The sequence below is a fragment of the Vombatus ursinus genome, unplaced genomic scaffold (assembly GCF_900497805.2).
Source record: "Vombatus ursinus unplaced genomic scaffold, bare-nosed wombat genome assembly UNPS02014798.1, whole genome shotgun sequence".
Classification (NCBI taxonomy): domain Eukaryota; kingdom Metazoa; phylum Chordata; class Mammalia; order Diprotodontia; family Vombatidae; genus Vombatus; species Vombatus ursinus.
In genome coordinates, this window is record NW_020954576.1 from 17,672,000 (window position 1) to 17,692,184 (window position 20,185).

At 36.9% G+C, this 20,185-nt stretch overlaps 1 protein-coding gene across 4 annotated transcripts in view; it reads left to right on the forward strand.

The window, feature by feature from the left end:
- The first annotated feature begins 475 nt into the window (after nucleotides 1-475).
- Nucleotides 476-20,185, forward strand: part of LOC114049864 (exonuclease 1-like) — a 27,098-nt gene continuing 7,388 nt past the window's right edge. For 2 of the 4 annotated variants that reach the window (XM_027871306.1, XM_027871308.1), the window contains exons 1-12: nucleotides 476-567; nucleotides 930-1,100; nucleotides 1,561-1,734; nucleotides 4,686-4,805; nucleotides 5,237-5,360; nucleotides 6,131-6,268; nucleotides 6,869-7,081; nucleotides 8,439-8,626; nucleotides 9,446-9,542; nucleotides 11,876-12,104; nucleotides 15,763-16,009; nucleotides 18,784-19,345. In XM_027871306.1, the coding sequence (XP_027727107.1) occupies nucleotides 1,574-1,734; nucleotides 4,686-4,805; nucleotides 5,237-5,360; nucleotides 6,131-6,268; nucleotides 6,869-7,081; nucleotides 8,439-8,626; nucleotides 9,446-9,542; nucleotides 11,876-12,104; nucleotides 15,763-16,009; nucleotides 18,784-19,345 (2,079 nt within the window). In that variant the 5' untranslated portion in view covers nucleotides 476-567; nucleotides 930-1,100; nucleotides 1,561-1,573. The remainder of the gene's footprint in view (nucleotides 568-929; nucleotides 1,101-1,560; nucleotides 1,735-4,685; nucleotides 4,806-5,236; nucleotides 5,361-6,130; nucleotides 6,269-6,868; nucleotides 7,082-8,438; nucleotides 8,627-9,445; nucleotides 9,543-11,875; nucleotides 12,105-15,762; nucleotides 16,010-18,783; nucleotides 19,346-20,185) is intronic. The other 2 variants (XM_027871307.1, XM_027871309.1) reach the window with 2 other exon arrangements.

Sequence of the window (20,185 nt, forward strand, 5' to 3'; positions counted from 1 at the left end):
ACAAACAAAAAAAAAAACTAAATACAAACGAGCCCTCGTAGGCTCATCTTTAAGTGCACCCACCTCCATCCAAGTTTCAGCTACTCTCCCAACCAGAATTTTCCCGGGGAGGGGTTTTGCCCCCGCGCCCCCGACTACAACTATCAGACACCCCCCCGCGTAGCTGAAAACTACAATTCCCAGGAGGCCACTCAGGGTCTTTCAGGAATGCTAATTTCCCCTACTGAGACTAAATAATGTCTCCTTTAGGTCGAAGTGAAATTTCCCCTGACTTCCTCCAGGGAGCCTAAGTCAATCAATAGAAAACTGATCCAGGTGGAGAGGGAGATAGCAGAGACGAGATTGATAACAGAGAAGTGATCCACGGGAGGTGTAAAGCGAGGCGTGCGGAGAAACTAGAAACTGATTCGCCGGCCGCGCCTTGACGTCACTTCCGTTAGGGGCGGTGCCCCCTCCTGCTCGGAAAGCGCGTAAATTGAAAAGCTGAGCAGGGGAGTTTTGGCGCCTAGTTGTGAGTCTCTGCTGAGCGTCGGCCCGATCCTCGGCGCTGGTGCCGGGCAGCGGAAGGTGAGACACTGGGAACGAGCCACAAGCGCGAAGAGGGACTGCCCGGTCCTCGCGCTCTAGATCACCCTGGGACGGGGGCGGGAGCTGGGAGGCAGCCCCGGTACCTTGGTCCGGCCCGTGATGCCTCATTGCAGGGCCCCGGGCCCCCGAGGTTCGGGCCGGGTGAGGATGGGTGAATGCAGGCCTGGTGACCCGGGGCGTAGACCCGAGTCACGACTTAACTCCGTGACCCCGGGCAAATCGCTTAACCTCAGCAGGTTCTAAGGGTTGTGAGGGTCTAATGATGCAAAGCTCTTTATAAACCTTAGCCATCCGAGGCCTAGCTATTGTTGTTATTAAATGCAAAGTGGTCCCTTTTACAGGAGTGCTCAAGCCTAATATGTGATCACGATCAGATAGTGGGGAGAAGAGAAACCTATAAATCAATCAAGCCATTGATGGTTGAGCGATTAAATGCCTTAGCATGAGGCATCCTGACAAGGAGGAAACATCGTGAGAATATAAATATAAAATTAGATCATAATATACAGTCTGTAAGTATATGTGAAATAAACTCTCTCTCTACACACATATATATTTACATAAATGGAATTTATGGCAATACTTAATTTGTAGCTATAGGGGAGGCAAGCTGGCCCCAGAGCTCAGGAAGACCTTAGTTCAAGCCCATCTCTTGACATATGCCGGCTGGGTGACGTGGACAAATGATTTCACTTTTCAGTACTCTAAACACCTAAGACTATTTGCAGAGAAATTTCCAACCTGCCCTGGTAGAGTTTCCTCCTGGGCAAGTGCCCTTTAACAAGGAAATCATAGAACCAGTCCTCATCCCTATGTTAACTGGTAGGGCCTGATTGGGAAAGGGAAGCCCTTTTAACACATTTAAATGTTGATAATAAGCAGACTTCCTTCTTGTGTTTTGTGAGCTTTTTTTTGCTAAGTACAATATATGTTTTAAAATTTTCCATTTTTCAACTTTCTTCTTTCATGCAGTGTAACTGGCAGGATGGGGATACAAGGTTTGCTTCAGTTTGTCAAAGATGCTTCTGAACCCATCCATATAAAGAAGTATAAAGGGCAGGTGGTAGCTGTGGATACATACTGTTGGCTTCACAAAGGAGCCTTTGCTTGTGCTGAAAAGTTAGCCAAAGGTGAACCTACTGATCAGTAAGTATGAATTGATCTATTTTTGTACTTATTGATTATTTTTTAATTATAAATTATGATATCATTTTCTTTAAGTTGTAACATTGAATGGGCTCTTTGTTGAAGGCACCATCCTCCTAGTCACCTAAGCTTGAATCTTCAATATCATCATCAGCTCTTCCCCCTCACTAACTCCACATATCCCCTATGTTGCCTAATCTTGTCTTTTCTATCTTCATCACATCTCTCATAAATTCCACTTTGTCCCCATTCACACAGTTACAACCCTAGATCAAACCTTTATCACCTCTCACCTGGCATATTGCTATCACCTTCTAACTGGTTTCCCTACCTCAATTATGTCCTCAGGCTAATAATCTGACTTTCACTCAGTTGCCCAGGTAATTTTTCTAAAGTGTAAATCTGACCATGTCATAAAGCTCAGGGGACTCCCTATTATTTACAGTCTCAAATATAGAGTAGGTATTATTATACCCATTTTATAGACCAGAAAACTGAGCCTTAAAGAAGTCAAATAACTAGTAAGCGTTAGAAATGGAAACTGAAGTCTCTCCTGACTTCCATTTAAATACCTTTACACTGTACCATGCTGCCTTTCTCAATGTGTCTATGTACTTCAAAGTTAACTTTGAAGATATGAGAAAAGAACAGGCAGCTTTTTGTGGACAATTTTCCACAGCTCTTAACAGCTTCATAGTCACAATCTTACATGTGTTCCTAGTTTTCCTACCTCCCTTCTCCAATTCTTTTGGCTACAAAAATCATTTTTCTTATGCAAAGATCTACTACTCTGTGCAGATATCTTCAGTATGCTTCTCATTCCCTACCCAGTAAAGTTCAGACTCCTTGTTCAGGGCATTAAAGATTAAAAGCCTTCCACAATATGGCATTATCCTGCCTTTCCAGGCTTGTCTTTTATTAGGTTAGGGAAAGAACAAGCATTTATCAAGCACCTACTATGTGCCAGGCTTGGTGCTAAATGCTTTACGAATATTAACTCAGTAGCAACTACCTCACTTATAAGGTAGTTGCTATTACTATTCCCAATTCACAGTTGAGGAAATTGAGACAGACAGCATTGAAGTGACTTGCCCAAAGTCACAGTAACTATCTGAAGTCTGATTTGAACTCAGGTCTTCCTGACTACGAACCCAATCTGCCTCTATTATTACTCTTCTCTGTGTATTGTAATGGATGTAGTTTGTAGTGAAACTGGACAGTCTTACCTCTTGAACACTCTCTGAACCATCATGCCTCTCTGTTTCCTTGCTCATGTTTGGAATGTCCCCCATATTTGCCTGTTGAACCTACATTTTAAAAGTGCCTCCTCTAGGAAATCTTCCCTGATCCCTTGCCATAGGACTTTGATTTTGAAGTTCTCTGCTGCACTTGTATATCTGTTTGATGTTTTATCCCTTTATTAAACTATCAGATTTACAAGAACATGGACCATTTATTGTTGTTCAGTCATGTCCAACTCTTCGTGACCCCATTTTTGGGGTTTTCTTGGCAAAGATACTGGAGTGGTTTGCCATTTCCTTCTCCAACTCATTTTACAGATAAGGAAACTAAGGCAAACCGGGTTAAATGACTTGTCCAAGGTCACAAGCTATTAAGTGTCTGAGACCAGAATTTAACTCATAAAAATGAGTCTTTCTTACTCCAGACCCAACACTTTATCCACTGTGCCACGTAGCTGCCCGAATACAGGGACCATGCTGTAGCTAAGTTTGTCTCTCTACCACTTTGCATTCATTACATAGTAGGCCCCTAGTATTTGTCTAGTTTATTAATTCCTTTCCTTCTCCACCTTTAGGGTGAAGGTGCTAGCCAAAAGAAAAGGTGTAAATTTGGATTTGAACTCGGGTCTTCCAGACTCCAAGCTCAGCACTTTATCCATTTATGCTGCCTAGCTACTCTCATTTATTTTTTTGTTCAAGACTGTCTGTGGGGTTTTTTTTTTTGGGTGGGGGGAATGGGGAGGGTGCAGGGAGAGATAGGGGAAGCTTATATTCATTGAGATATCTTCAATCCCTAAGTGCTTTTTAAATTACATTCAGTAATTCAAGTCAGCAATCATTTATTAAGTGCCTTCTGTGTACCAGGCAATATGCTAGGCTCTGGAGATATAAAGACAAAAATGAAAATTGTTCATGATCTCAAGGACATTACATTCTGCTGGGGGAAGCAACATGTACACAGTTAAGTAAATATAAAGTACATTAAGAAAATAGAAAATATTGGAGGGAGAGCATTAACAATTGGAGGATCAGGAAGGGCTTCATATAATAGATGGCATTTGAGTCAACCCTTTAATGGTACTAGGAATTTGAAGAGGGAGGTAAAGGTGAGAAAGAAGATCATTCTAGACTTGAAGTACAGCATTTGCAAAGGCATGGGGCGTGAGAGATAGACTGTTGTGTGTGTAGAACAGCGAGTAAGCTAGCATGGCTGAAATGAAGCATTCTCAGGGGCAGTAACAGGACAGAGATAGTCTGGCCCTAGTAACAGTTTCTTAAATGTATCTGGTAAGTTGCAGCTGTTCTTACTAACTTCATTTAGTTAAATGCCATTTCTACTTCCTCAAATAATTAACACATCTGGCATATGGTATAAAATTGATGTGTTCCACTGTCTTCAGTGATTATATATTGCTGTAGAAATGCCAACAAATGTGCTCCATTTCATGTGTATTTATTCAAATGTTTTGAGAGCAATCTGGTTTAGTTAACGTCAAGATCTCTACATATTCTTTCCTCCTTTACTTTTCACTGTTTTGTGAGGTGACACAGTTCATAATCTTATATCATTTTCTTAACGTGTAAATGAATTTGCATAGCATAGTCTTTTGAGTAAAAAGCCTTTGTTTTCAATAATACATAATTTTTATATGTGTTTTCAATATTAAAGCTAACAATGTATGTGCTAAACTATTTTGTTTCTCCTTACAGGTATGTAGTGTTTTGTATGAAATTTGTAAATATGCTTCTATCTCATGGAATCAAGCCCATTCTGGTATTTGATGGTTGTACCTTACCATCTAAAAAAGAAGTAGAAAAGGCACGAAGAGAGTGAGTGATTTCCTGTATTTTAGTATTTCCTTTTCTCTCCTGCCATGCTTCATTTATTTCCCCAATTTTGATTTTTGGAGCCTTTGTCCTTTGGTTGTTCTCCATTGACAGGGTTTAATTTAATTCCAAATTAAGCAATCAATAGTGGAACAGCAACGTTACCAGAAATAGCAAATTATTCATTGTGGAAGATAGTTGACTAATTTAGGGTCTTATTTTTTTCCTTGCCTGACAGAAAAAAAATATCAAGTGATTTTTTTTTCCCGACTATTGTAGTTAAAAAGCACTTACTGAATGTCTGCTGTTTGCAGTGCTATTGTGCTTATGAAAGGAGACATAAGACATTGTACTTGTCGTCAAGTTGTTGCACATGTCACATACTGTTGTAATGAAGCTTATTGAAAATTACCTAATATTATATTCATCTGCAGAAGACGTCAGACCAACCTTCTGAAGGGGAAACAGCTTCTTCGAGAGGGAAAAATTTCAGAAGCCAGGGAATGTTTTGCCCGTTCTGTCAATATCACACATAACATGGCCCACCAAGTAATTAAAGTAAGCTGTACTATTGCTAATAAATGGGTTATTATGCTGATTTAATATTAAAATTAGCTATAAACTGTTAGAATATAAACTGTTGGAAGGTGAAGGTAGTAGAAAAGAAGATAAAAAAATGTCCTGGTAGTATCCTCTAGGAAAGAAGGACTTTTCTAACAGACTTTCAAAGACAAGTGTCCAAGGAAGAAAGAAAATTGAACTTAACAAACACCTATTAAGTGCTTAATCTGTGAGAGGCTCTATATTGTGCATTGAAGCTACGACAGATTAGAATTATTGCACAAAAATTAACAGTGTAACATACCACCTTAGAGATAAGTTCTAAGGATTAGGACAAAGCTTGAATGAAATGGAATATTTTTGAAGCCTGCTTGTCCAGTTGGAGAAGACTGTCTGGAGTAATTTCCCTTTTCTGCAAGCATATATATTGCTTTAATTTCTTAATTATTGGTGATAGAGAAAGAGAGGAATTTTCTTCTGCAGACACCAAATATGGACAATTTCTACTCCAAAGGAAACTGTCTCAAAAAGTTACAAATACATTGATATCTAGATTGATAATAAAATGATCTTAGGTTTGATAGGGATTATACTAGATATACTATACTACTATATACTATACAATGACCTCTCAGCTCCCTTCTGACTCTAAAATCATATAGTACAGCTTGAACATTGAATTTTTATGGTTATTGATACAGTCGGTATTGAGGACAAGGTAGGTGCATGATGCCTTATTAGCTCTTCACGCTAATCTCTTTGTTTAGGCTGCACGGTCCCAGGGAGTGGATTGCATAGTTGCTCCATATGAAGCTGATGCACAGTTGGCCTATCTTAATAAAACTGGGATTGTACATGCTATAATCACGGAGGACTCTGACCTTCTAGCTTTTGGGTGTAAAAAGGTATTTAAAAATTCATCCTAAGATGGCTTTTATTGTCAAAGTTGATCGTATGAATGTTGAAGAGAATTACTTGATTTAACACAAGCACTTTAAGCATCTATTATAGAATGTTAGTGAAGAAAATTCACAATAGGTTTTTGTGCTTTAATTTTGTTGTTATTTGCTTGAGAATTAGTATAATTTTGGTGCTTTTCCTAATAAATCTTCAAGGTTTGAGATCTGTTACCTTTATCTTACAGTGATTTGTGTTCTTTAAAATGTCTTCACGTATTTTATTTGATCTTCACGATAATCCTATGAAGTAAGAAGAGAATCTGCATGGTGAGATTTAAGGAATATTAGATAAGTCAGAACATCTAGATTCTAGTCCTAGCTAAGGCACTAGGCTTTGTATCATTAAGCAAGTCACTTATGTTTCTCGATTTTCTTTCTGCATTTTGGTGGTATTGTGAATGAGGTTTAAATGAGAATTCTTAAAATAACTGCAGTAGGCAAGATAATAAAAAGAATATCACTTATGACTGGTTGATGACATGTTTCATAAAAGAAAAATGGCTGTTTGAAGATTAACAATTTTTTTTTCCTTCCACCTCACTCAAGGTGATTTTAAAAATGGACAAGCTTGGAAATGGATTGGAAATTGATCAGGCTCGACTAGGAATGTGTAGGCAGCTTGGGGATGTGTTCACTGAAGAAAAATTTCGTTACATGTGCATTCTGTCAGGCTGTGATTATCTGTCATCACTTCATGGAATTGGCTTAGCCAAGGCTTGCAAACTATTAAAAGTAGCCAATAATCCTGATATTATAAAGGTATGCACCATTTTACTCCAAACTTTAGTTTCTGAGACTAGTTTATTTTTTTTTTCCAGTAATAGAATAAACCAGTTGAAGGATGATAAATTTGAAATGTTCCAGTACATCTAAGAGGCATTGTGATGGGCTACATAGAACCTTGGAATCAAGACTTACTGAGTTCAAGCCTATATCTGATTCTGGGCAAGTTGTTTAACCCCCTTTCCAGGAAACTTTTTAAGTCTACGAGTTACAGATCATTTGCCTATTATTAAGCAATTAGAAGAGGGGGTTTCCTGACTGAAAAGTTTCCTACAGAGATGAAGTCATAGGTCCAGATCAGTGTATTGATAATCTATATCATTTCCCTTGGTAATGTTATGTATTATCAATAGGTAATGGCCTTATGTATTGGAATAACCTTGTCTCCTTTAGAAAAACATGGTACTGCATTTTTTTAAAGCTTCGGATTCATACATTATCTTTATCAATATAATGCATCTTAAATTAGTTATCAGGAACCTTTTAATGTTTTTAACATTAATTTATGCCTGAGTTTGAGATGAAGTATTATTTTATGTCTGCAAAAAATGGGGTATCCAATACTGAAAGGACTAAAGATAGATAACTGTAGAATCAAGAATAGAATTGATTCCTTTCTAATTGCAAATCCTTTCTTTTCTTTGCTATTTCCTCTTTATAAAAATTCTGATTTGTTAGTTTTTCCCTAAAATAACTAAATTCACCTGTCTCTTTATCCACTAAAGAAATTTAACAGGGCAGCTAGGTGGTACAGTGAATAGAGCACCAGCCCTGGATTCAGGAGGACCTGAGTTCAAATCTGGCCTCAGACACATAACACTTAGTAGCTGTGTGACCCTGGGCAAGTCACTTAACCCCATTGCCTAACCAAAAAAAAAAAAAGAAAGAAAGAAAAGAAAAAGAAATTTAACTATTTACGACATTACAAATAATCTTTGGGGATTTTGGGGATTGGAACAAATTAGTTGACTGTTTTTTACCTAAGAGCTTTTGGATGTGGAGATTTTTTTTTTTAATATATTTGTTTATTGAAGAAATGGAAATTGAGGGTAGATGTTATCATTTTGACATTAGTTTTCATCAATTTCTTATCTCATTGAGAAAGAAAGGAATGAAATAAAGCATTTTAGTTCAATTTACATTCTTTTCTTGTACCTTAGTAGACAGTCATTTGGACTTGTCCTTGCAGAAATAAGTCATTTTTATTTTCTTGCCCTTCCCAGAGTTACAATAAAATACGGTATTTAAAACCTCAGAGGTATTTGGAGAATGTGGCATTGTTTTTGTTTAATTGAAGATTACTCATGAGTAACATTTTGATGTCCGTTATTAGGTTATCAAGAAAATTGGGCACTATCTTAAGATGAATATAATAGTACCAGAAGAGTATATCAAGGGATTTATTCGAGCCAACAATACTTTCCTTTATCAGCTAGTTTTTGATCCCATCAAAAGGAAACTTGTTCCCCTTAATGCCTATGAAGATGACATTGATCCAGATACACTACAGTATGCAGGACAGTATCCTTTGTGAATTGAATGGTGGAATTTTACTTTGTCCTTCTTGATGGTATATACTTTTATGTATATTTATTATATAGTTACTTTATTGTTTATAATAATTTTTTTATGTTATGTATATTACATATACTTTTATGATAATGTTTTCATTGTACCATTCTAGCATAAGAGAAGTTAGGTCTTAATTTTATTTTTTCAATAAATAAATCTGTTTCTTTAAAATCTGTTTCAGTTACTCTTTCAGGGAAACATTTTAGAGGAAGCTTTTGGTTTATAAATAATCACTTGCCAACAGCAGTATGTGAATCATTTTTGCATTTACTTGGAATTGGACATATAACATTTTTAAAATGAAGACAAACTTGAGAGTAATGTTATGTAGCCTTGGGGTCATTGATATAGTTCATACGTATCAAAGGCAACATTGATTTTTAGTAGCTTGACGACTAAGGTGACCAAGAAAGGTATTTGAGGGTGAGGGGATTCAGTAGGAGAGAACACCTTCACCTGCCTGGACTATCCTTTTTCATTTAGGAACCTTCATATACCTGGTCCTCAAGGGCTCTAGAACCTGACAAAGCATTCTCCAGGATATCCTTTCCTTCCTGCCTCTTTCATCTCACTCATATGTCAATAAATGAACAAGAACTTGGCATAAGAAAGCAATATCATCGTGTATATTAAGCTCGTGATTTTTGTCATATTTATAGGTTTTTCAGTTAGAATCAATGCAGATAGTATCTTCACCTATTGCGTTATAGAATTTTCTGTGGTGGATAATAAGGTTCAATACTTTTCCTTAATCTGATTGACTTTTAGATATATTGATGATACCACTGCCTTTCAAATTGCACTTGGCAATAAAAATATTAATACAATGGAACAAATTGATGACTATAACCCAGACACTGCTATGGTAATTTTTTTGATTTAGTACTTTGCAAAAGAACACAATTCAGATACATTTCTGGAGGTGTACCATTGTCTTCATTTGGTAAATATTTACCAAAGTAGGCCCTAAGTTTGAGTGGTAGTAAAAAGCTTTTGGTTTTTTACTGTAAAATTAGAAGTCAACAATTTTGTTTGCTTTGTCATGTACTGTTTTTTGTAGAAGTTACATTGTCTGTCCTTAGGAAAAGAATATCTTTAAGGCTCTGTATTGTTATATTATACATTAACAAAGATGTTTTTGAGATCACTTTTGATTTGGGTTTATGCTGTACCACAGTTGTTTGAATTTTTGTCTTCATCTCAAGTTTTTTGTGGCATTTGATACTGTTGATCTAACTACTCCTAAATTTCCTTTGTTTTCTGTAACGTTATACTTTGCTTTTTCTTCTCTCACTTCTCTGACCAACACGCACTTAACACAGTGCCTGGCACATAGCAGGCACTTTAAAAATGGTAGTTGACTGACTTCTGTCCCCATGACCAACCTTATTTTCACTCCCAAAAAAGGTTCCTACCTATATTACTTTGAGCTATATGTTAATTTATTCATGACTTGTATCCTTACTCTCTCGCTTCTCATCTCTGCCTCTTGCCTTCCCTGAATTCCTTGAAGTCCCAGCTAAAATTCCATTTTATACAGTAAACCTTTCCTGATTCCCCTTGTGCTAGTGCTTCTTCTTTGTTGATTATCTTCTCTTTTCCCTATATGTATCTTGTTTCCCCGTTAGACTGTAAGCTCATTTGAGGCCAGAGACTGTATGTTGTGTTTCTTTGTATTCCTAGCACTTAGCACAGGGCCAGACACATAGTGGGCACTTAATAAATGCTGTTGATAGACTGACTCATCTGCAGAATGAGGAAGTTAGTTTAGATGAGCTTTAAAATCCTTTCCAACTATATATTGCTGTTGACATTTGTGGGGCTTAAAAGTTACTTAAGATTTGTTCTTGCCCCAAGAACCCCAAAATATCTTTTTCTCCCCTTTGTGAGCTCAGAATATCAAATCTGTAAGGACATCAAGTAGCCTAGTGTCTTCAAATATTTTAGTTTTTCTAGAGCCACAAGTATTCAGAAATAGAGAATTCTGCTCTTCGTCCAACACAGATACCTAAAGAAAATTCCCTGTCCTAATATATGAAGCCACTTAATTCTTCTCTTTTTACACCTCCAATAAGTTAAGCTCCACTCCGTAAGCTAAGAATTATAATCATTTTTTGTCAGTAAAACCCATATGCAATCTGGGTCATAAAATTTAGAACTGAAAAATGCCTCAGAAATAAACTAGCCCAACCCCTAACTTTACATATGAGGAAATTAGAAGCCATCAAATCCAACTCCCTCGATTTTTAGTTAAGGAAAAAGGTCACATAGCTCATAAGTATCTGAGGTGAGATTTAAACCCAGATCATCCTGACTCCAAAACCAGCACTCTGGTCACTCCTCCACACTGCCCCTAGCAGCTGAAATGGAATTCATTTCCAAAGTTGCTGACCCGCAGCTCCTTCTACTGTATCATGCTGTGCCAGTCATCCTACCGACTGGATTTGGGGGACTACATTGTGCTAACTATTTATAAGTCATCCTCCTAGTTAATACCCAATGACTAGTCTGGTAAGGTGGTTTCTCTTAGACAATATGTATATATTATCCTAAGAGAATCTTTTCTTTAATAGTGGAGAATAGAAATATACGATGTGTGAATTTAACGTGAATTAACAATTTTATAATTAGAATAATTTTTGTTTAACCTAAGCCAAGTTATAGAAGAGGAAAAGCTAATACACATATGTTGCTTTATGATGTTAGTTTCTTAGAAGAATAGAGTAGGTATTTTCTGAAATCTATTCCAATCTGAACTTAGTGTTTAAATAGCAGCTTGCTTATCATCAGAAAATTATTAGAATGTTCTTAGATTTCATAATTTATCTAAATCATTCCTCAAATTGAAAAAAAAAATTTTCAGGCCATCTTTCTGCAATAGCATTTAAGATCAAGTTTTTTCTGTACTGCCATCTTAGGCAGGCCTGTTCTTTATTTCTTAGAGATGAACAATGAAGGTCACTTACACTTTATTGAAGAGAAACAGACCTAGGAACAGGAGATACTTAATGGAAAGTGTAGGACTGCCAAAGTAGAAAATGTTAATAGAGGGCAGATGTATCCTCAACAGCTGTTCTTTATAAGGGTAATTTATCAAATTTATATACTTTATATATAATTTATGTTGATCACAGAAGGAAATTAAGTTGACTTTTCCCTTCACATGGATATTGTGTTTTTTGTTTTTTCACTTTCTAGCCTCGCCAACCGAGAAGTCAAGGGTGGAATGACAGAACATCTCATCAGAAGCCATTGAATGTGACCAGCATTTGGAATAGGAACCATTGCCCTCCACCTAAATTAGATGTTGTTTCGGATACGCCATCTTTACCTGAGAGATGTACCACTGCAGGCACTGAAAGAATTATTAGTACCAGGGGACTCAATCTTCCAAAGAAGAAGCTATTTCTAAAAAGACCAAGAAGTGGTAAGTATTTTGCTTTTGTGGAACATCATTTCTAGAAAGGATGTAATAATAGTAGGGTAAAGCCTCACTGATTTTTTTTGTAACTAGTTATTTTTCTCTAGTTGGTTGAGATTATTTTTTGATGTTTTTGTTTTGCACTTTAAGCCACATGTGCTGCCCCATCCTATTTTCTTTCCCTGAGTGATTTATACTTACTAACCATATAAGCAACTAAATAAATGCTCTTAGGTAACTTTTACTTTTGCTTTACAAATCTAAATAACGAACATATTTTGTATCATCATTTAACTATATGCCAATATATTAACTTTATTACTGTTTGACCCCAAGTCTTCATCTTTTATTGTAATTTCCTTCTGGACTAGAGTGCTTATCACAGTACCTGGCAGATAGTAGGCACTTAACTCATTGTTTACTGATTGGAGATCTGTTTTAGGATTAGCTCATTCTTACTTATTTAAATAGTTAGCTTTCCTAAAACTTTCATAGTATAAATACACACACACACACACACACACACACACACACACACACACACACACAGAGCATATATGCATACAGTGAGAATTGCTATTCAAATGTTAATTGAATCTAACACAAAATAATCCAGATACTTTTGTTTAGGTTTTACTTACTTCTCTACCCTAAAAGTCATTGTAAAGTCATAGAATCTTAGGGTTAGGAAAGAACTTAAAATTCACTCAATTCAGGTTTCTATCTACAGCAGCAATCCTCTACAGTTATTCTGTTATAGAGTCATCTGGTGTCTGCTTGAACACTACCAGTATCAAAGAACTAACTTTTTTGAAATAGCCTTTTCCATTTATAGATGACTCTAACTGTTGGTAAGTCCTTTCCTTATATTGAGCCAGAATCAGCCTTCTTGTAACTTGAATATATTGGCTCTGGCTTTTCCTTCACAGAATTACACAATGTCTAACCCCTCTCCATGTTCAGATATTTAAAAATAGCAATGATGATGTGTGTCATAACTTTACCCTTTCCCCACTTTTTATCTAATTTTCAGAGCATATTAAACTGGTAGAACCAGTAAGGGATAAAGGAAAGAAATAATGGGAGAGTGAGTAGGGTTCTTCATGTATGCTTTGTCTGTCTTTTCACTGATTCTAGGGGCCCAGGCATTCTCTTAGTACCAGAGCTTCCAAACCTATCTCATTCTCTTTCCCCAGAGGATCTAAATGACAAAAGAGAAGAGGAAACTTGTATATCTTGTTTCCATTAGAAAAATGTAAAAAGCTTTCATACTAGTTTGAGGGTAGAAAGTAACTATAATCATAGCTAGCATTTATATTGCATTTTATGGTTTGCAAAGCACCTTACAAATATTCTCTCTCTATCCTTGCAACAACCCTAAGAATTGGATGCTATTATTATCCCTATTTTATACTTGAAGAAACTGAGGCAAACAAGTTAAATGACTTGCCCAGAATCACACAGATAGTGTCTGAGGTCCTATTTTAACTCGGTTCTTCCTGACTCCAGGTCCAGTGTTCTATTCACTGGGCGAAGTGCTGTCTGTTCCCTGTGAGGGACAAAACTGAGATTTAGTTATTGTCATTAATTTGTTTTTGTCTCTGGTACTGAGTTGAAAATGCTTTCTTGGGGCAGCTGGGTGGCGTACTTGGTAGAGCACCGACCCTGGAGTCAGGAGGACCTGAGTTCAAATGTGACCTCAGTCACTTGACACTTACTAGCTGTGTGACCCTGGGCAAGTCACTTAACCCCATTGCCTAGCCAACAAAAGAACAAAAGAAAGAAAAAAAGAAAATGCTTTCTTAAAGGTCATTGATGGTAGCCCAATCACCAAATCCAGTTGCCTTTTCTCAGTTCTCATCCTTGATAATTCAACAATATTTTATGCTTTTGGCCACACTTCCTTTCTTCTGAAACTCTTCCCTTAACTTCCTTGATGCTGAACTCTCACCTGGTTTCCCCGCCTCTGAGTGTTCCATCTGACTCCTATAGCTCCTCTTTTTTTCCTCCTACATTTCTAGTTGTATACTGGATGTTATTTAGATGTTCCACTAATGCCTCAGATTTCGTATTGCAGTTACTTATTATCAACATGTTAAATTCTTTCCCTTTCCAAACTGTCTCTCAAAGGCTCCAAACCTCATATAAACATTTTTGACTCTATAATTCAGTTATCAAATCCTAACAGTTCTCCTCTTCTGCACACTCATGCATCCATTCCTTTCTTTGTATTCCCATTACCCCTGCTCTGGTTTAAAGTCCCTTTATCCCAGTAGCTTGGACGACTATAAGCATCCCTTAACGGATCTTATTAAGACATAGAACATTAGTGCTGGAAAAGGTCTTGGTAATCATCTAATCAAACTGTCAGATTTTACAGATGAAGAAACTGAAGCTCAGAACAGTTAAGTGATATCCCAGGATCACACAGCTGGTCTCTCATTCAAAATTTCAACCCAGGTCTCCTGACTCTAGATCTAATGCTCTTTTAACTGCACATTGTAGCTTATACTTTTTAGTCCATCCTACACTCTGTTGCAAAATCAATATTCTTAAAGCATAATGCTGATTCTTCTTACTTCTTTATTCAAAAAATGTTTGACTCCTCAGTGTTTTCAGAATAAAGTGTAAAGTACTACCTTGACCTTCAAGGTCTTCCATGATTTTGCCTTTACCTATCTTTCCAACTATTCAATTAAATTCAGCACACATTTATTAATCCCCTAGTGTATGTTAAATGCTGGGAATACAAAGGCAAAACCACAATAGCTCCTAGCCTGACAATTTCTTTCTTTGCCTCCTCTGTTCCCTCTGCCTAAAATTCTCTTTTCTACCTTCCCTATCTCTACTTTGTCCAAATCCTACCTAGAATTCGTGACGCAGCTTAAATGCTACCTCCTCTATAAAGTCTTTTCTGATCTTTTCTCTGCCCCAACTAGAAGTAATCTCTACCTCTTTCTCATCATACTTTTTGTGTATCTTAGGACACATTCTCTTTCTGCATTGAGATAACAGGTCTTTATATACATGTCATCTCCATTAGTCTATAAGCTCCTTGAAACCGATGGCCTTATCTTTATATTTGCCTTTCATCTTTTCACTTCCTACTCAAGGTCAGTATGCACACAATTAAATACTAACAAATTAATAGATTTGAAATTGGAGGTGTAACTACATGATGTAATTATACCATGAACTTCTAAAGAAATACACTTAAAATATAGCATATGGCATCCAAAGCTGTTGTTATGAAAACTATAACATTTAAATTAATCACACATTTGCTTGTAAATTATTATGTTTGTGTTTTCTTTATTTAGACTTCTCATTACCATGGGGCCATTTATTTGTATGTGGAAATTTGCCTCCAACAGAGTGCGCCTGAAGAATTCATTCAAAATTTTAAAATAGTACAAAATTAATTATGTATCAGATTTTTTTGTTTGAGTCATTCATTATGTTATTGCAAATATAGTAGGCATTAAATGTTTATTTACTCATTTGTGAAAATCAAAAACTCGGGGCTTTTTATATGATCCATTTGACTTAGCCAATAGAAGTAGATCATAAAAAAAATAAATTCATTCTAAGAACTTTTTTTTTTTTTACAATGGGATATTTTTGCTCTAAGTTAAACAAGTGCACAAATTATGTTTGTATTTAGAGGAACTATCAGAAGATGATCTTTTATCCCAGTATTCATTTTCAATTACTAAGAAAACCAAGAAAGAGAACTGTGAAAATAACGAGCCACAGAAGTTTTCTGAAGCATTCATCCCTGACACAGGACATACTATTTCCTGTAAAGAAACCTTGAATACTCGGCCTAAAATGAGAAACAAATTTGCATCCTTTTTGCAGAAGAGAAATGAAGAAAGTGGTGCAGTTGTGGTTCCAGGGACAAGAAGCAGGTATAACCATATTAACAGAATCAACTACCTTTTCAACTCTTCTCTGTTAAATCACTAATAAGCATTGATTAAATGCCTTCTATGTGCCCGCCACTGTGCTAGTAGCTAGGGATACAAGGACAAAGATAAAACAGACTCTTGTCCCCAAATCACTTACAGCATCCATATTAAAGTGTATGCAAAGTAAATACAAGGTAATGGGGGTGTCACTAGTCCCTGGGAGGATCTGAGCAGAATTTTGAAGAAAACTAGGGATTCTAAGAAGAGAGGAGGAGGGATTACATTTCATACATGGGAAAGAGTAGTACAAAGGCAGAGATAGGAGGGGTGGGTCCTATGTAAAGACCAGCAAGAAGGTCACTTTAGATCAAGAGTGTGAAGACTTAGAAGATAGGTTGGAAAGGACTATAAGGGCCTAACAGAAGGCTCTCACTTTGATCCTAGAGGTATTAGAGAACCACTGGGTTTACTGAGTAGGAGAATGCCATGGTCAGACTTGCACTTTAAAAAAATCTCTTTGGAAGGTATGTGAAAGATGGATTAGAAGAGGAAGAGAATTGAGGCAATGAGAGCAATTAGGAGCCCCCTGCAGTATAGTTCAAGGAAGAGGTAATGAGTATCTGAACTAGGGTAGTGGCCGTGTCAGTCAACAAGCATTTATTAAGTACTTGCTATGTGCCAGGCACCCTGCTAAGTGTAAAGGATGCAAAGAAAGGCCAAAAAAAGTGGGGGGGAGGGGAGAATACACATTTTGATGGTGGGGGAGGGAACAACATGAAAAAGACTACATAGAGACAAGCTATGTAAGGGATAAATGGGAAATAACAGAGGGAAAATATAAGAACGAATAAGGATTCATGGAACAGGCAACTATAAAAGTTCTTTTGGAGTGCATGACACTTAAGCTGAATCTTAAGGAACTTGAGGATTTTAAGAAGTGATGGTGAGGTCATTCCTGATGGGGAGGACAGCCAATGCAAAGATGTGAACAGAGACAAGATAGAATCTCATATGTGAGAACAGTAAATAGGACACTATGTCTAGACTGTAAAGTTCTGAGAGAGGAGTAAAGTACAAGTAGATTAGTGAGGTCAGAAGGGTCATAAGATTGTGAAGAACTTTAAATGCCAGGTTTTGTATTTTATTCTAAAGGTATTGGGAGCCACAGGAATTTACTGAGTGTTATTATGTTTATTTAGTTCTAGATGCTACCTTTTAGAGCACTGGTAAGCTAAAAAGTATCCATAGGAGGGCAGCTAGGATGATGAAGGGCGTTGAGATTGTGCCATGTAAGGATCAGATGAAATAACTAGAAATGCTTATCTGGAAGAAGCTAAGAAGACTTAGGGGAGGTGGGAGGCATGTGATATCTGTCTTCAAATATTTAAAGCATTGTCATGTGAAATATAGATCAGACTTGTGTTTGACCCCTGAGGGTAGAAGTAGAATTTTCCGGGTAAAAATTTCAGAAAAATTTGTGCTTGATGTAAGGAAAAACTAGTCACTTAGAGCTGTCCAGGAAAGGAACAGGCTACTTTCAACATAGGCTTGCTGACCATATATTGGGGATGTTGTAGACAGTATTATTGACTAGATGGCCCCTGGGGTGTCTTTCTACTCCTGGATATAGTGATAGCAACAGATACTTACTGCAAACAGCCCCATGCAAAACACCAGGCTGGACATTGGAGGGTACAGAGAGAATTTACTAAGTGCTAACTGTTTTCCAGGTGCTGTGGTAATTCTTGTCTTCTATTTGAGAGTAAAAAAAAAAGAAATACTTTGTACCGAATATCTGTTTTATTCATTGGAAGTAGGCAAAATACACCCAACACATTTACAGTTGCCTCTGAGGTAGAGGAACACCACCAACAAAAACAATAATAATGTCACAACAACCCAGTCATGTAAGCAAACTAGTATTATTCCCATTTGCAGTTTTCGAGGAAACAAAGGCTTAAAGAGGTTAAATTATTTGCTTGTGGTCACATAGATTAAGTATCAACCAGGATCTGAACCCAGATCTTCTGACTGCCAAGTTCCACAATCTTTTCACCAGACTACCCCTCCTCTCAAGTGATTAGTTGTGAGAAATGACTCAAAATTTATTTTTTTTCCCTTCTCTATATTTCACTTCAGAAGGTCCTTGATTTTATGATTGTGGGTGCTCCCCTGATCAGTAGAGATAATCCCTTCAAAGGCTTAGTCTTCAGTGAATTGATGTAGCGCTCATTGCCAATGTTCTGAACTTGGGTAGGCTGATTTTCTTATGAGACAGTGGGCATTTACTCAGACCCTTTCCATCTTTCTAGAACCTGCTAGAGCCTAAACTGCCCTGAAATAACTTGGAACCCTAGGGTTGTCTTCATGCCACAGTGAGGTATTGGCATGGTACAGGGAATAGAACACTGACTGGATTCGGAGGACCTGAGTTCTAATTCTGCCTCTCATACTTAATACTGCTGTGAACTGTGAATAAATTCATTTAATCTCTCTGACCTTAATTTCCTTATCTGTAAAATGAAGGGTTGGACTAGATGCTTCAATTCTGTCCAACTCTAGATCTATGATCTAAAAATATAACACTTAAAGAGTCATAAAATGTATTTACCTCCTAGAACTATTTAAATTAGAAGAATCAAAGTTCAGACTTTGAATGTGACTCATAATCACTATTACTGTTATTTTCCTAGGACTAATAAGTACGATGAGTTTTGCTGTCTTGTGAGAAGAAACGTTGCTATTAGCTGGATCTCATATTTCTGATCTTTCAGATTCTTCTGTAATTCTGTGGATGCAGCTGACTTCACTGAAAAAAACAGAAGCAGTCAACCTTTATGTGAAACTCCGGTCTTAGACATACAGACTGAGCTAAATGAATCAGATGATATGGATAGCCAGGAGCCTGCTGATACAAATGTATCTCAGAAGCTAGGTGATCAGAATATGGATGATCTAAATGAAGCATCTGATCATGATTCTCAATCTGCTGAGAATAAATTCACAAGGACAGTCTCACCACCCACCTTAGGAACACTAAGAAGTTGCTTCAGTTGGTCAGGAAATCTTCGGGATTTTTCAAGGACTCCTAGCCCATCTCCAAGTGTAGTTTTGCAGCAGTTTGCAAGAAGGAGTGAACCCTCAACCCCTTTGATTAGGAATAATAATGAAATGTCCACTTTGTCTCAAGAAAGCAGTAATGATTTAGATGGTGAAACATGTCCCATTCCTGAAATGGGATGTTCTTCACAATCTCAGGAAAGCTTGGAGCTCTCACAGAACAGTTTGGATTCCTCAAGGCTCTCTCAGCTGTCAAGCAAGGATTCTGATTCAGAGGTATGTCATTTAATAAAAACCTTCCTTTTCCTATTAATCCATGAGAGAATATGATTTCATTGTCTATGAAGACTAATTTCTCTTGTAGCTTTCCTTTGGGTGATTCTGTGAAAGACAAAACATTTCTTAATACAAATATAGTCTATTCCATGGAAAAATATTGACTAAGAATCATAGGATGAGAAAGATATGGTGTGGGTGGTTTGTGATCCCCATTGGTAGATGGAGTACCCCATGTGGATGAAATTGTAATTCCATCAAAGTGTTCTTCCTAGACCAGTGTGTGCTTCCCTGTTTGAACTGCTTATGAGTTTCTAGAATTATGGAATCATCAGATACTAAGCTGTGTGGATTCTTTGTTGGAAGATTATTGTGTGCAGATGGATATATGATGTTTTATTTGGTTAGTATTTGATATTCTAAAGAGGCATGACACTGATAATTTTATATTATCTTTTATAACTGCTTAAACCTTAAAATTTATTTTCACTGACTTGTCTTCTTTAGTAATCCTTCTGTGAAAGAACAAACATAGTTCAGGTCATTTTTCTTTTCTTTCGTGTGTGTGTCTGTGTCTGTGTGTCTGTATCTGGTACAGTTTCCAATTAAGCTTTTCATTGTCTCTTTCCTGGTAATTATGTAAACAGGTCACAGAGTAGTATAGAGAGTACTTTACACATTTTTATTTCCAAATTGAATTGAGGTGGCTAAGTCCATTTTTTTTTGCTTCCATGATACAATATACTTTCTTCTATATAGAATGATTGAGAAGAGAGTTTTTTTGTTAATAAAATATTCTATTTAATTTAGTTGCCACACATCAGTTAATTGCCATTTCTC